At 37.6% G+C, this 17,517-nt stretch overlaps 1 protein-coding gene and 1 long non-coding RNA gene across 2 annotated transcripts; one reads left to right on the top strand and one right to left on the bottom strand.

Annotated features, from left to right (window-relative positions):
• Positions 1–4,800: 4,800 nt before the first annotated feature.
• Positions 4,801–7,314, bottom strand: LOC110834364 (uncharacterized). The gene is made up of 3 exons (XR_002544566.2): positions 7,147–7,314; positions 5,924–6,061; positions 4,801–5,106 (listed from the first exon to the last, which is right to left on the bottom strand). It is a non-coding gene; the product is annotated as an uncharacterized LOC110834364 (long non-coding RNA).
• Ced-12 (engulfment and cell motility Ced-12) lies at positions 6,176–17,099 on the top strand. The gene is made up of 6 exons (XM_087352059.1): positions 6,176–7,174; positions 7,623–7,958; positions 9,610–9,855; positions 11,564–12,018; positions 13,631–13,761; positions 14,509–17,099. The coding sequence occupies exons 1-6, from the start codon at positions 6,317–6,319 to the stop codon at positions 14,670–14,672; spliced, it is 2,190 nt and encodes a 729-aa protein (XP_087208185.1). The 5' UTR covers positions 6,176–6,316; the 3' UTR covers positions 14,673–17,099.
• The last annotated feature ends 418 nt before the right edge of the window (positions 17,100–17,517 follow it).

The following is a 17,517-nucleotide window of genomic DNA, read 5'->3' as shown; positions in this document are numbered from 1 at the left end:
AAAGTCAAATTCTGGCAAACGCCAACTTATTTTTGTATGACTTTGGCTTGTGGGATTTAGACATTACTTACAGTTCTGAAGAACAAAATAAACTTCCAGGGGTAAGTCGGGCCACAGGTAGAATAGGCTGATAAAATAATTAGGTGTTCTTGAATTGTTGTCATCCTGTTTAACGTTCGGCGAGTTATAGTTTTCTGCACAAGGATTAAAAATACATTTATTCCATATGCTGCATTAATATTTAAATAATGTCATAAATCCTGATCTCATCATGAAATGAAATTTTGTAATTATAATAAGAGACCAGGTGATATTTAATTCCAAATCTTTCTAGCAGCTCTGTTTAGGTTATATGTTTGTAGCATATCAGTTTTCAGCCCAACGCCATCTCGTCTCATTTTAAACAAAAACTGACAGCAGTCTTATGAAATAGAAAGAATGCTAACTACTTTTATATGAATTGCATTTACATCAATGCCCTTTTATTTGCTGAAGATCAGATCTTTAGTTGCCTGTATGGAAGAGAATTTGTAAATAGCCATTCATAAATTGCATAACATAATGAATATATTATTAAAATTTCCAACTCAGAAACAAAAATATTTGCGTTTTAAGGAAAAGATCCTTGTAATAGCAAAAATTAAAACACTTCACCAAGTGAGAATTATTTATTTATTCCACAGTATAGGCAATGAGAGAGGGTAATATTGATATAAAACTAAAATATTTCAATAATTCAGTGGAAATTTAAAACACACACCTCTATGGGAAGGTCAGAAGGAGATGTACAAAGTTGCGTGAGAGTAACACACCTCAGCGTAGCCACAGGTTACACAGTGACAAATACTAAGAACGATGAAGTTAGTAAACAAGAGTCGGGGAATAACATTATCAATACAATAATAACGAAACAAAACCCAGAATTACAGCTGCTAAAATGAAATTTTTGTACACATATATGTATGGGCAGACTACATGGGTGCCCTGGGGCCTGGGCACCCACTGAATAGTTTGAGGGAATGCTAAGTACCCGTTAAAATCCCTTTATCTTCAGTTTAACTTTGAAACCATTTCCCATTAACTGTTCTTTTTAATCAACAGGTACTCATTTTGGCCTAGGAAATTTGTTTGTTGAATGTTTAGTTTTCCATAATGCTTCTCACCTCTACATTTTTGGTAAATAGAGGAGATGGTTGAGTTTTATGCAGTCAGTTTTGTTTTGACAAAGGAGATTCTTGGAATTCAGACGTGGCAGAGGCAAGTAAACACACTGTAATTCCACTCTGTTCATTCTTTGTGTTCTTGATGCCACCTCTTTGTTGTGGGCTGCATTTGGAATATTTTGGGAGAACACAAACCTGGGCACACCCTGGAATTCCGAAAAAGTCGGTGCCCACACCTGTGGGTTTGAATGCCCTCGAGTTCCACATTGTTTCCATGCCTTTACCAAATTCTTCCACCCAGCTTTTTAAGAGTCATATTGCTAATGTTAACACTTCATTTTCTGATGCCTCCACAGTTCCATTTATGTATGAAGCAGGGAGGTTTCTAGCAGTAAAGTAATTTGGAAACACAACTGTTATACTGAGTTGATGAACCAAAAGGTGGCAGCATTTACCTACAGGTTCCACACCGTGAGGAATGCTGAAATGATCCGTAGTATGGTGCTAAACATTGAGGTAAAATCTGAAAAGTTTAAAGTAGCTAGTCTTTTGTTTCTAGTTGAATTGCATAATTTCCAAATCCTATCCTTTACAGTGATGTGAAACATCAACTTTGTTGAAACACTGATCTTTTTTTTTTAAAATGCACACACCTCCCCTCTTGTAAGTTTTGTCTGCAGAAACTGGAACCTAACAAGTAACTATTTAATGTGTGGTGCAGCAAATCCTGTTGTAAAACGTGATATTCGTTTATACACAATAAATGGAGATTTGTGCCATCTATTTGAAAAGAATTTAATTCATCACTTTTCTTTCTTACTCCCACGATATTCTGATGGAAGACATTTAATGGATTTTGAAAGTTTATGTGTTTACTGTGAACTTTCATTAAATATAATTTAGCTAAAAAAGGCAAGGCTGCAAAGACTTGAAACCACCACCTACTCTCTCAACAGTCAGATGAGAATTTAGGTGTCGTCATCTGTCACAAAAGAAGCTCTCAGTGAGACCAGTGCAAGCCACATTGCATCCCATCAGGGCCCAATGAAGCCAAAGATTCAAGTACATAGTCCCTTAAGGCCACAGTTACACATGACTAGATTCATGGTCATGAAACATGAATGGAGTGCATGTCAGTCTCCCAATAGCATAAATTGGTGTGCTACAGTATTTTCACTTGGAGTGGGACAACGTAATCATCTGTGTAGCTTCTTAAGTAACGGGTTAAGAATGTTAGGAAATAAACGAGTAGCTGCTCTTTGTGGATCACTCCTGTTTGCAATTTTTAAATGTCAGATACAGTAATGAACATGTATAATATCCTCGCTGCAGTCACTCTGTCCATCCATACACATGAAACAACCTGAGAATGCATGAACACATAAGCTGACTGATGAATTCTGGTACTGAAGAAGGATGATTTGAGGTTTTCACAGCAGTGAGCATGAAGGTGGCTCTCTTCTGGGTTGTAGCGCCATGTAGTCTAGGAGTTCACCAACGTTTCAGAGGTCCTCTATCATCGGGGATTGATCACCCTAATGATGGAGGCAGCAAGGACCTCTGAAATGTTGGTGAACTCTTAGACTACATGGTGCTACAGCCTAGAATACGGCCATCTTGGTATTGAAGAGTTTAAAAAAAAGTCAAGCTATTTTAATCTTTATTCAGATCACACAGTTTTAACAACCATTTTACATAAAAGCACACATACTTTTTAGAGCTTACTGTTCAATAGGGAAATATATTCAACAGTAACAGAGCACATAATTTTACCATCAGTACCTTGGCAACAACATTGTTGTAGAAAAAACTTACTTCCTTGTTTCCTGAATTATTAGACTAAGTCATTTGGATTTTAATTCAATTAAAATATGAAACTCTTGTAGTACTTTTTTTAGAGTCAATTTATCAAAACCCTCTAATTTTATATGAGAGATAAATCAGATTCCGGGATGTACTGGCACTGACATAAATACTATGACAGAGTGAAAAGGTCACTTGCCCAAGATAACTGAAATTATTGGTGCCATTCACAACGGTAACATTCTGGCAAACTTTCTACAATTAATAAGCTATGCATGCATTTCATAACATGTTTTAATGTATCTGTGAGCAATTACATGAGATAACGACATTTATATAAAATAACATTCTGACAGGAAATAAATTATTTGCATGCCATGCTTACTTTCACGATTTCTGACTCGGCCTCTTGTGGCCATACACATTTTGTGGTTTTAGATCCGAAGTAGTGTACCAATGGTTCATACGCAGAGTACTGATCTGCAATACTGGAAGAGGAAGATATATTCCTCACAGTTTGCTATATCTATGGCATGATTAAATATAAATGTCAAAACTTTGGCCCATTCGACAAATGCCTCATTTATATGGACCCTTCTGAGTTCACTTCTGGAGGAGGTTATTTATTCTTTCCAATGGAACATTAAAGGTGTATTTACTTTGAATTTTCTTGTCTCCCAGTTATTGCTGCAGTTTCACTGTTGCTGTATCAACTATTAAAGCTACAAACTTTTAGATGCAGTTATAAGTGAAAAACACAAACCACAATATCACAAAGTGTTTGTGAAGTTCACTCTCTGCAAGTTTGTTGCATAACGTTTATGGATTGGTCTGCACCTTCTTATAATCAGCCAAACTTTGCACCACCTAATGGCATTTAGAACAAAATCTCAACCAAAAATTAACCATAATATAGATGACTGCAAATGGTCACTAAACAAAAATACTTTGACACCACAACAAAATTTCTAGGTGCCATGGTGACCCAACACCCATGATTTGTTAAGTTGTGTGTTCACGTAAGATTATACATTAAATAAAGAAGTAAAGTACAGGACCTAATAATTTGAATTCCCTGAAGAAACACTGACAAACACCAGATGTCTTTTTACTGAGTACCCCGCTGTCTGTGTCCAAGTGAAATACAGAGATTAAAAACAAATTACAAATCTCCCCCTATAAGTTGCTGCATATGAAATAAAAAACAATATAATTGTACCAAAATCAATAAAGTCAATTATGTTATAAACAATGCTGATTCCTAATTATGATCTTTCATTGAGGTAGACCTTCTCCACTGAGGTACTGGTCTTATCAGTATTTGGTAGGGGATTGCAAATCAGCACATCAGTACTTCAGACTTTTACTATATTTTGGCAATGTTTCCTTTAAAGGCAAAATTGTTATCATTTCCCATAAAATGATGGCATTCATTTCTACAAGCCATATCTTTAATATCAGTATGACGGACCAGCTTGCCCACAAATCCTTCAAATGTATCACAATGCCCTTCAATGTTCACATTGTATGCATAGGATTTTCTTTTTGTACATGTTACACTGGTAATGTGGAAGAAAAATGTATAAACCTTCTGGACACAGGAAGTCCTTAAAGGATCTTTATGTATCAAAACACAGAAAAGGTTATCATCAAATAATATATAATACTGATAATTTATAAATTCAGATGCATATAAGTTGAAAGAACCATCATTTGAGTTTTTAATCAAATGACTGTGTGTCTGTCTTATGTGAGCATCAGCTTTTTCAAATGGGCCAATCCAGAGACACTCTTTAATATTCTGCCCTGTCATTGGTAGAAGACAATGATATTGTCCACTTTTAAGGCAGATCTTCTCATGGTGTTCCTTTTGATCCAGCCTGAGCATGGCATTGCAACCATTTCCATCATTCTTGCATGGATAAGAAATATATTCTGTTACTTTCTCCATGCACAGGTTGCGGACACCTTTCATCATCCCTCGACAAATAGGGCAGCGCGTCTGGTTTGTATGACATTTCGAACAAATTAGGTGCTGATTCTGACATTGGAAAATTGGTGGGATCATGTATTCCAAACAGACTGGACATTCCAGAATTGACAAAATGCCCAGATTGTCTGCCATTTATCTCCAGATAATCTGAAAAATGTAGACACATTAAGATTACATACTTTAAGAATGTGAAAGACAGAATGCCAAGTGGAATTCTGCAGCATTAGATGGAGGTATATGAGCAACTTCACAGTGTAGCTACTTTATGACTCCAGGAAATTATTCCCTGTTTAACAATGGATGACTGGGTGGGCCTCGTCTATTCTGAAAGTGGTCTTGCCAGCACTTGAATAGCTGTAGAATGACAGTTCATGCGTGAGCTACAAGAGACCTACTTAACTAATTTTATAAGGAAAGATAGGCGTATTTCATGCCTGTATGTGTTTCTACCTAATACATTTTGAAGTAACTAACACATCTGCATGAAATATTGTATGAATATTACACCACTATAAGCCACCTTTGCACTTTTTAGTCTCATACCATCAGTAATATTAACATGGCAGCTATGTGATTTTCTGAGTTGGAAAAGATGCTACTGCCACTAATGGCATTGAATTCTGATACTGTGTGTGGTAAAAGGTCTTCAAAATGAATGCAGGTATTGTGAAAGTAAGCTTTTTGTAAAATAACATGGCAGCCATGCAAAATCTGTATGTACTGTCTGCTTTGAAAGTGATAATTAAACCATCTTTGCTAGTCATGTCAAACTTTAAATGGTGACATGTTACATGCCTCAGAATTCTGTATAATTGCAGAAAAGAGGGCTATAAATAACTAAACATCTCATTTCACGTCATGTTTCAAACAAGGGTAAAAATAATCTTGTTATATAATAACTCTGATTTAATATTTGTTAACGCTACTGTATTTTAACTTCAAACATATTCCTTGAAAACGATACCTTCTTCCAAATTATTCGTCGGTATTATCTACAAATTACCCACCACCTGCATACAACATGCAGACCAGCAGCCTGCTCACTGCGAATAAGTAATCTGTGTTTACATCCTTCCCGCCGAAGCATCCAGTCACCGACAACCTGTTATAACAATTGAGTCACTGAAACTGGCAATGACGACTACACTAGATATATTAGATCAAGGACAGATGGCACAGCCTATACAAGAGTTCACTCCTGTCAGTGTCCCAGCCACCCAAGACACATATTGGTATAATCTGTGGACTTTTTCTGCAGGGTTGAAATGGAAAGAAAGGTTAAGTGATTTTTTGTTCGAGGTTTGTGTGTGGTAGTGCACAGTGAGAAGTTGATAAAAATCTGTTTTCCTTGTAGCAGATGAATACAAAAGTATTCAAAATGCCTGCAATGAAGGACTCAAATATTGTGAAGATTGCCGTTGAAATGGCACAGCAAGTTCCTCAATTAATTGAATTTAACCAAAAACAACCTCTTGCTGCCATAATTCAAGAGCTGTGCAATGGCTGGGGATTGTCAGATCCCGATCAGTATGCGTTGCAGTTTTCAGAAAATAACAACCAGAATTATATCACGGAAAAGAACAGGAATGAAATAAAAAATGGTTCGGTTTTGAGATTAACGCATTCACCATCTACAACTGCCCATGATATACTTCAAAAGTTAAATACAGGAACAAATGAAGACAAGTTAAATGCTGTGCAGAAGTTATCAAAATTGAGCACTGATATGACGTTTGCTCTTGAATTCATAAATAAGCAAGGATTGGCTTTAATAATAAGTATTATTGAAGGAGGAAAATGTAAAGGAAACATGCTGGCTTATTCGTTAATTTCGTTTGTTGAACTTATGGACCATGGTATTGTATCATGGGATATTTTGGAAAGCCCATTCATCAATAAAGTTGCAAGTTATGTGAACAATCAGGCAGTGGCTCAAGATGCTAAAGTTGTACAAGCTTCGCTCTCAATCTTAGAAAACATTGTTTTAAATAGTTCAGGGAAATATGGCCAAGTGGAGAGGGAAGTAACATTTCCAAATCTTGTAATGCACCTTCAGAGTCAAAATCCAGTCATTCAGCAGAATGCTATTGCACTTATCAATGCATTATTTCTGAAAGCTGACAATTCCAAAAGGAAAGCCATCTCTGCCACCTTATCATCGAAGCAGGTCCGAAACGTAATACTCACCAATGTTATTCAGTCTTCATCAGGACAGGTAATCATATGCGTATCAAGTGGCTGTAGAATATGGTTTGTCTGTGGGACTTGCACAGGCAGTTAGTTATAGGCTTCTCAATACAGAGGTCTGGGTTTGCTGCCTGGGGAGGCCATGTGAGACTGGGATAGATCTTTCTTAGAAACCTTTGGTTTTCCTCTTTCTTTATTCTTCCACTGTTGCTCCATTTTGTCTCACATCTGGAGTATGGGCAGTGTGCTTGTTAGAGGCAGCTTTACCATGGAAACATTGTCACTCCATTATAACAAATACATTATTTGCTTTAGAAAACTATTGGTTTATGTGCCACTGTCAGCAGGAGGCATGCAGTTTGTTAGGGTAGTCTGAGTATGTTTAAAGAGTTCTTTCTGCTGGATTTACTTTAGCTGCATTGTCAGCCACCAAAGTAAAAATGGTGTGTGAACTTGGTAGTTTCTTTTCATCTCAGGTTGGTGCTGAAATGGCTCATCAGCTGTATGTGCTTCAAACTTTGACATTAGGTCTTCTAGAACAACGAATGAGCAGTAAGATGGACCCTCAAGATCAAGATGCACATGAAAAGATCAAGGAACTGCGGAGGATTGCTTTTGACACAGATGGTACAGGTGTCTGTGGAGATGTTACGGCTCGGAAACAGCTTGGTGTCTTTGCCAAAGATTACAAGAAGCTTGGCTTTAAGTATGACATTAACCCAGCACTTGACTTTACTGAAACACCACCCGGAATGTTGGCCCTTGATTGTATGGTCTACTTTGCTCGCCATCACACCGAGAACTATACCAAGGTAAAGTGAGGTAACGTGTTATGTGTGGTAGGATTCTGATGGTTCTCTGACTCCATCCATTCCGTGACTGACAATTGGTTTGACATATTTAATGTTAACTAGTGACCAGAACAGACCACTAAGGTCTAAATTTGTGAAGTCATATGATGATAGTTCATGTTTGTAAAATGATTGACTGTTTTCGCAGCTTAACCTTTGTTACCATATTTTTTGAACTCTTTGAAGTGAGATAAAAGATAATATTTCAGTGCTGTGTTAAATAATTTTGTGTCATGATTTTAACTTTTAATTCTATGTGGAAGAGTCCTGAATAATTTGGTCTCAGTGTAGTAAGTATGGTGACTAGTGAGGTTAGAGCTTGGCTGAAGGAGATCATGCTAATGCCTGGTATTTATGTTGTGTGTATGTCAGAGTTTGTTTGGAACTTGTGCGTGTTGTCCGCTATGAAAGACAGGAATGACAGTAAGAGTTCACTCACAAGGGGAAGTACACATTAGATTTCTTGAACATCTCTCTGCAATATGCTCTTCTTTTAATACCTGTCATTGCTCTAATGATTTTCTTTTGGATGATGAATTTTTTTTCTGTCTGTAGAATTTCCCCGGAATATAGCTCCATGTGACATGATTGAATATTTATTTATGGTTTATTTAATGATGCTTTTTCAGTGGCTCAGACTATGTAGTGTCAAATGAGAGGTTAATAATGAATTGGAAAGGATGTGGAAGGAAGTTGGCATGGCCTAATTAAGGTGCTCTCATGGTATTTGCCTGGAGGGTTTGAAGAAAACCATGGAAACCACAGTTAGGATAGCGAGTAATTCTTGATATGTGTTTGTGAGTGGATTATGTTGGAAAATAGCTGATATTTCCATAACACCAGTAAAGTAGAATATAAGAAAATTGAAGTTGTTGTTGTGAAACTTGTTGAGGCTGACTTTGACTTTTTAGGAAGCTGGTGTTTTATTAGTGTTCTTTCTTCATATTTGAGGGCCGGGTCTTGACGGCCTACATTTTCTTATACTTCTTAGTGTCACAGAATGTGGAATGTTTCCGTGAGATTACTGAAAACGGGGCAACTTAGGATAGCAGTGACACTGTCACCTATGTTTGGGAGGTATTGAGTTTGAATCTTTGCTGAGCTGCTGGCTGTCCTGACATGTTTTGGTGAATACCACATTAATAACTTAATGTAGGTAATGGCCACCTTATTCTTATCTACCTTATTGTGATCATTTTTTACATCATATAATGTAATTGGAACTGTGTGTGAGCCGGGTAACTCAATCAGTGTAGCGACTGATTGTGGGCTGGATGATCAGGGTTTGATCCCCAATGGGCAGAGAATTTTCTTCTATCCTCTGCATCCAGACCGGCTCTGGGGCCCACCCAGCTTCGTGTCCCAATGGGTACTGGAGGCCCCTTCCCTGGGGGCAAAGTGTGGCTGGGGTATGACGCTGACCGCTCGTTCCCATCTAGTGCCGCGATTGAGACTGAGTAGGAGCTATACCGCCTCTCCCCTGCGCACCTGCATGGTGCGTAACTGGATGGATGTTAATTGGAACAGTGTTGTTGAATAATTGAAATGAGGTTACAGTAGTTTAATGGACTTGTCACTGACCTGTAAATTGTAAAGTGATATTTGTTTATAGGTTGTGCTGGAGAACTCCTGCAGAGCCGATGAGCATGAGTGTCCCTTTGGGCGAACAAGTGTTGAATTAGTAAAACTGTTGTGTGAGGTCCTGCGGATTGGGGAGGCACCAAGCGAACAGGGTCAGAATTACCATCCCATGTTCTTTACACATGATCATCCATTTGAAGAATTTTTCTGTATCTGCATTATTCTTCTTAACAAAACGTGGAAAGAAATGAGGGCAACAATTGAGGATTTTGTGAAAGTAAGTTTTGTGTGTGCAGAAATGCTGAATTAATTTTGCTAGTTGCAAAACTGCTTTTGTTTCCATTTGACCCGTGAGAGATGCCAGACACTTCCTACGTTAATTATTGATTTTTTCAATTGCCCATAGAGACAGAACGTTTTCTCTTTGCAATATCTCGTACTGATACTGTGAGATATTTACGTAGCCTAGCAGCTACTTCTGTTTGGTGCATGGGTTAAGAATATGTGGAATGAGCAGTATATATTTTCATATCATGGTGCCGACACAAAACTTTACCTTTGTATTTTTGTGCAAAGAAAAGTGATGGTGAGGGGGAGGCATACCTTTTTGGTATGGACAAGAAGTACATTTTTAATTTGAGAAAAGAGTAATGTTGATAAACGTGCATGAAAGCCAATAACATGACTGCACCTTGACTGTACATTTATATATATATATATAGCTTATATTGACATCAACATTGTAAAGGCTTGTCACCTATTGAACCTCTATTTGTGTTATACCTCAATGTGTTCCACTCCGGTTTGATCTGTACAGAGCAGAGAAAGGATTTGCGTGATATAGTTACCTGAATATGAGATATTCTCAGAATTGAAGTTCATGAGAAAATAATTATTTTTCAGTCTTGATGCTGAGTTGGGTCGTTCCTGATTATTGTTAGATGAACACTTGAATAAGGGGTGGGTGAACGATAACCATAGCATCATGATTAGTGATCACTTGTACATTCCCTGTCTTGCGCCTTAAATGAAATGTAAAACATTACTTAGTGGGGCCTGGTGGTAATTACTTGGTTTCATAAAATGTGAGTCCAAGTAGCAGCATTTTAATTCAGCTAAAGCGTCACAGTCACATAAAACACGTGAGGTTGTTTCTTCTTTCTTGTGACGTCTATCACAAGTCTGGCTTTTTGCCAGTCCCAGTTTGACAGGAGTCCCTTTAAGTCCTGCCTCTTGTCACAGCTTTACAGCACACTGCGTTGGATTTTGTGAAAGTAATAATGTTAGAATTTGAACATGTGGATGTTAGGAGCTCAGAGTCAGTGTTGGAAAATTATGATGGTCATATGCAGAAGAAGCAAGATTTTTATAGATGACAGTGTTCTGAAGACGGAAGAGAAGCGTGATGTGTGTGATAAAGAGGTCTGTAGAGGAACCTTATGGCACCATGTATTGTAATTTTTATTGGAAATAGACATTGTTTTATTAATGATTTTAAATTTGACTTGTGTTAAAGTATCTGACTGACTAATTTCTTCTTCCTTCTTAAGAAGCTGATAGTTCCTTCGTTATTGAAGGAGCTCACAACTGGTCCCTATTCAGAACCAGATGAATCCAATTCATATTGTCACATCTTGTTTTTTCAAGATCGACTTTAATATTATTCTTCTATCTAGGCAAGGGTCTCTCATGTAGTCATTTCCTCTTTTTATAAGCAGTCTTGCCATTCTTCTAAATATTCTTCTCAGCTGTCTTATTCACGTACAACAAGAGACAGAGTTTCATACCCATATAATGCAACAGGTTAATAATACTTACATAGTTTTGTATATTTTAGTCTTTATGTTAATAGGTATAAAATGAGGGGACAGAATTTCCCTGGATTATAAAATCCATATGTTGTTAGTTCTGTGAACCACTTGAAAGTTGAAATGGCCTGGTGTGGTGTAGTTAGAGTAAGTGCCATTTTGTTGTTATGTTTTTAGGTATTCAGTGTAGTTCGCGAACAGATAACAAGAGCCCTCGCATCTCAACCGACTGGCTTGGATAAGTTCCGAGCAAAACTTCAGGTGCTGACGTACTCTGAAATCACAAACCTGTGGCAGCAGGAACGAACCAGTAGAGAGGAGTGGGAGTCTCACGCGAGGCCGATCGTAGAGCTGAAGGAGCAGATTAAGCCAGAGATCATGGAGCTGATACAGCAACAGAGGCTTGGTTTCCTTGTTGAAGGGACACGGTTCACAAAATACTCTATGAGGGGACAGAGAATTAAGGACAAGTTCTGGTATGTCCGTCTCTCACCTAACCATAAAGTTTTCCACTATGGTGACTGTGATGAGAAAAGTGTACCAACTTTGGAGGAGCTTCCCAACAAGCTGGCAGTTGTTGACATAAAAGCCTTGATTACTGGAAAAGAATGTCCTCACATGAAAGATATTAGGTATGTTATATATATAGACTGGCAAGCACTAAATCACTACCAGTGGTATTTTAAAAATGTGTCAGTTTATTCTGAGGTGACTTTTTGTTTCTAACGTAGTATCAGGAGAGATGTCTCAGATTTGGACCCCTTTTTTTAGTTTTAAACATTTTATATATGTAAAGTAAAGTTTGTCCCGCTATACGCCATGTAGGCGCTTGGGGGTGAGAGGAGGTATAGCTCCTCTCTTCCTTGACCTCGGCACTAGATGGGGGTGAGTGGTCAGCATCACGCCCCGGCCGGCTTTATCCCCGGGAAAGGACCCCGGTACCCATTGTAGAGGAGGCTGGGTGGGCCCCAGAGCCGGTCTGGACCATTTTATATATGCCAAGGTGATTAATGGGATTTAACCAGATCCAGTTATTTTGTACACCTTGTGGAGAGTAAATCATCAATTTATGATAATATTCCTAAGTTTTATTAATAATAATATTATACTTGCATTATTTGGTGTGTCTTTAAAACATGTCCAGTCAGTGCCTGTAGAAATGTAAGTACATGTAATTTTTTCCAGGTCTCCGTGGCTCGTGGTTTCTTTGAAATACAATAAACCCTTGTGGTCATGTGTTGGCGCAACACAGATTTGCTTATACGTGCAAAAACAAACGTGAACAATTATTTACTGGACGTGGAAAGTTTGAATTTACACAGTCTTTAAACATGTTTTCTGATATTTTCTCCACTCTCCAGTACTCCCGTATCTTCCAGTCATGCCTTGAGCAATTAAGCACTTAGCATCCAAATGCACCGCTATCATTATCATCACAATCATCATCGTCATCAGCAGCAGCAACATTCGAATTTATGATGTAATGTTTAATGTGTTTTTGTTTTTCATGTTTGTGATTTTAATTTTTTTTATAATTTCATGTACAGTAAAGTTAGGGCCATTCATTTGTGTATATTTAAAAAAGTCTTTTTATCTAGGTATTGATAGACTTCACACGGTTATCATATTCACATATCCCCATTTAACCTATGAAGTTTTAAGTTTGTCCAATATGGATTTCCCTGCTACGCCGTTTTTGAGGTACTGCATTCCTGTTCATCTTCCCATGAATGAGTGTGAGATGTGTACAAAACAAAACAGCGTGTTCACTATGTGAAATCTGTATCTTGGGTCACGGTTTCATAGTGATTAATAATAAACAATTATAGCTAGATGTTTGAAATTTGGTTTGGAGATATTTCATATTTTTAGGTTATGTGGTGCAATATTAAAGAAGTGGAAAACTGTGCACAGAAATAAGTCATTAAGCTGCATATTTATTGATTATAACACCCTTTTGACTTCTCTTTATACATGTACAAGGAAATACTTAGTTGTTACCTTAACCTTCATCACATCAAATTAAGTGATTTAAATCTTAAGCTATGGTGGCTGCTGGCTGGATTTCAACTCCAGAGTTGACGATTTAGCTGTATGCTTGCCTACCTGGACTGTGCGCGATTTACAACACACTATCGACGAAAGTCGCACAGGCCAGAGTTACTGATTGTTAAAGCAGTGGCACATGTAATTTACCACAGGATTATAAAGGTGAATTAATATGGTAATGTTTATTTTTTTCAGGGGCAGGAAGACCACGCACCAACTCGCCTTTTCCCTCACGCTTGACTCTGTAGAAGTAACGTCACTTGATTTTGTGGCTCCAGATGAACAAGTATTTGATTACTGGACAGATGGAATCAATGCTCTGCTGGGTAATTGATGTTTAGTGTTTTAATTAGAGCCTAAGTTCTGGCAAACTCCTGATTATTTTGATTGCTGATCATCTGTACATGTGTGTGTGTGAATGACTTTCTTTTTACATAAATGCGAACAAGGCTTTTGCTATCTCCATGTGCTGTACGGTCTGCTTTGGAGCATGGCGTTTGGTTTTGGGAGGGTCTGCAATGATGGAGTTAAATAATACTTTTTTTTTGTCTTTATGGTCAGTATCAGTAGTTGGGTGGGGACGTTTGTTCCGAGAGAGAGAGAGAGAGGATGCTACAGGTCCAAAATTCTCGACGTGATGTGTGCTATGAGACGCTTGGAAAATGTTAACAGATGTTATGCTGAAGAAATTGAGGGTGTGGGAGGATGAGAGTGAAGAAGAAGGTGAAAGTAATTAACTGAAGAGGGTTGACATTGGAGGAAACAAGAAATACATCCAAAATTTTGGTAGGACAATTTCATAGTGGCCATTGGGAGATGAAAGTGAGGTGGGAAGATAATATTAATATTGATCCAAGTGAAAAACTTTGGGTTACGAAAATGCAGACTGCATTTAAGTGGTCTGATGATTGGCTTTTGCAATAATGATTAGAGAATTACTGGACCAGTTGTTGGAGGAAAGCTTTGTTTGTTTGGTGCATACTTGAATACCACATATTCTTTTGAATTCAGTTTGTTTAATTGTAACGTGGAATACCTATTCATGTATTTAATAACCATTATTGTTTTTTTAGGAAATAAGATGCTGAGTAAAGAAACAGAGAATGATGTAGAAACATTGCTCTCGATGGATATTAAACTTCGTCTCCTGGATGCAGAGGGTGTTGACATCCCAGAGGATCCTCCTCCGATACCTTCAGATCCTCCAAATTACGACTTCTGCTATGAACTCAAGTAAATGCTAAGCCAAGGGTTCTCAACCTGTTCCAGGTCTGGGGCCACATTCATCCCTTGTAATCAATTTAAGGGCCACAAGATGTATAAAGGGGGGCAATTTTTTGTATTAAAAATGCTACCAAGTAATTATGCATGTGATCGCATATTGCTCTAACAAAATCATTCATTAGTGTAATACTTGCAGTTGCCTGTACTACACTTATCTTCTAATGTGAGGTTTAATTTCTGTTATTGCAATTCGCATACATCTGTCCAAGTGGTTATCAGAACGATGTGTCATAGTCATTGATTTAACGTTCTTAATTGAGACCTAAGCTGAAATTTTGATCATAGTAATAGGCAATGTTATATAATGACAACATTTTATGATATCATGGAACTATTTTTCATCATACAAGTTTATTCAGTGTTATAAAAATTGTACGCACAAAACATGTCAGCAGGCCACATGCAGTCCAGAGGCTGTGGGTTGCGAACCTTTGTGCTAAGTGATAAATCTTACTCCTGCCGTGAACTCGAGCAATGAATCTTCCAAAAACCGTATTTCACTGCACAATTCATGCCACTGCACGTTTAGCAAAACTCTCTTTCTTCATTGTGGAACTGAGAAAAGATAAATCTTTATATATTTCATGCATTCCATATTTATGTATCACAGTGGAAAACTTTGTCGCCAATATCTGAAAAGTGTGGCACCAGGTATAAAATTGGGAGTGTATTAATCCCATGTACAAGGGTGAGTGGTGACTTCATATCAGAAATATCAGTCAACTTAATTCTGATTTTCAATGATTACAGAGCTGTGGATACTTTAAATTCAAGATGATTTGAAATTCCACAGAAACTGGTCATTCAGGCACTCCATGAAGTGTTGACTGAAATGTGCGGTTGTCATTTGGTTTTTGTGGTTGGGGTTCAGTGTATGATTTCAGCTTTTGATTGTGAGCTGCGTTGAATGTTGAATACTAACCGATGCTTTGATAGACATTCTTGTTACCATCTTCAGGATGAATTTGTAGTGGGGCGAGTTTTGGAAGCCTTTTCTAGGGCAGGCAGTAGGTGGCAAGTTATATTTCATGGTGCGTATTGGTGGAGCAGAGGTTTACGTGGAGGAGAGAGGAGGTGGTCTAGAAATAGCCCATGTGGGTGTAGTGAAGGAGAAGCTGTAAAAGAAGACTTGGGGACTATGTATGAGAAGTTGAAAGAAAGTCTTTGGTGGGGGGGGGGAAGAGTTAGTGTATAGGAATAGCAGAGGTAGGGTCAGTGGCAAAGTCAGCCAGTTCTTAGTCTAGCCGTCTTCACAGTTAAATTAAGGGGAGTGTTCAGATATTTCTCTGATTGTTTGGGAACTGTAACTGCTTAAGTTGGCTGTGACCTCTGTTTTGTCAAAGTGAGTGCCATCTCCGGTAGGTGTAGAATGTGTCAATGTGATAAAACTTTCAACGCTGCAAGATGCAGGAATGACCGTGATGTTCTACGTAAGGTTCGGATCATCTTGAATTTCATATATCCATGGGGTTAAGAATTAGACCTGTGTTTGTGTGACGTTTCTGACTAGGAGTGACCTCAGGAATAAGATTCTGAAGAATTGACAAAGAGTCAGTCTTAAGTTTGGTGCGAACTGCTGCACTTTATGTATTCTGTGGTGTCAGCTTGCAGCCATGTGAATGTGGCAGATGATTGGCATTACATAATTTTTTTTAAAAGGAAGTTCACCATTCAGCCACTGGTCATTTAAATATTTACACCCCGTAAGTGTAATAAAATCAAACGAGTTGAATATCACAGTCCAACGTGGCTTTCCAGGCAGGAAAGTCTCTTATCTATTTATAGTAAGCCTTGAGATGGCAGCATGAAGCACACTGATACACAGAAGATGAGCTGTTTTTCAAAGCAGTAATGTGAAGTGCTTTGTTTTCACCGAGAAAAGTTTAAAAGCAACAGGCTCAGAGAAAGAAGAAACTGGTGAACTTCTGTTTACTTAAGACTAGTTATATACTAATAAATCAAACAAAAAATGCTTTAAATAGACACTCGGGCGTTTGTCAAAGGGTTAGAGTACCTGTTTCTAGGTTTTATGAGTTGTGTTTTAATTTGCTGAAAATTTATTGTTTAACATTTAATTAAAATGTGTTACAAAACATAACAAATTTCATAATACATGCTAACTGTAAACAAAGAAACAAGACCCTGTCTTCTATTACCAGTGTACACCACGTAAGACCACTCAGTACTTCAGAGAAAATATTTCACTTTTGCTGACGGTTAAAGTAGACGGTGGTATTGTCCGTTATGGACTGTGTTAATAAATCCTTGTGTGTGTCACACGAACAGAATTATGAGAAAATGTGAGTGAATTGTGTGATGAAATACGGTATATAACTTGCCAAAGATCATGTAGTATAAAATACAAAATCATTTTTATTAATTGGTTTATTGTTTGTATTATATTTAGTTTTTATGTAATCTCAACCACATTTTTTGTAAGTCATTTAATCAGTATTTGCACATTATCTTTTATACTGTTAATATTGAAATATGTAATTTGTACACAGGTTTTATATTTTGCGTGTAGCTTAAAGGTTAGATCTTAAAATTCTTCGCTCCATTGCCGAGCACATCTTGTTTGAAACAGCATTTCATCCTGTGATAATACATTTCTGTGTCCACAAAATGTGAAATCTCACTGTGACAAAATGAAGTTTTAGGATTTGTATAACGAGGACAACCACTACATATACTGGTGAGTAAAAACACTAAGAATCGTTCCTTCGCACAGGGACCTTGTGGTCTCAGGATAAGACACTGGGCTCTCATTCAGAGGATTCCGATATTTTTTCTCTTAA

Source organism: Zootermopsis nevadensis, unplaced genomic scaffold (assembly GCF_977971745.1).
Source record: "Zootermopsis nevadensis isolate Lab colony 2312 unplaced genomic scaffold, Znev_1.0 Znev_ptg000020l, whole genome shotgun sequence".
Classification (NCBI taxonomy): domain Eukaryota; kingdom Metazoa; phylum Arthropoda; class Insecta; order Blattodea; family Termopsidae; genus Zootermopsis; species Zootermopsis nevadensis.
Note: the sequence above shows the minus strand (reverse complement) of the source record. Positions and strands in the feature narration are given on the sequence as shown.

What these genes read in the sequence shown, in the direction of transcription:
- Ced-12 (XM_087352059.1), top strand. Translation starts at nt 6,317, where the DNA reads ATGAATACAAAAGTATTCAAAATGCCTGCAATGAAGGACTCAAATATT. An exon ending in ACACCGAGAACTATACCAAG is followed by an intron (nt 7,959 to 9,609) that starts GTAAAGTGAGGT and finishes ATTTGTTTATAG; the next exon opens with GTTGTGCTGGAGAACTCCTG. An exon ending in CCTCACATGAAAGATATTAG is followed by an intron (nt 12,019 to 13,630) that starts GTATGTTATATA and finishes TATTTTTTTCAG; the next exon opens with GGGCAGGAAGACCACGCACC.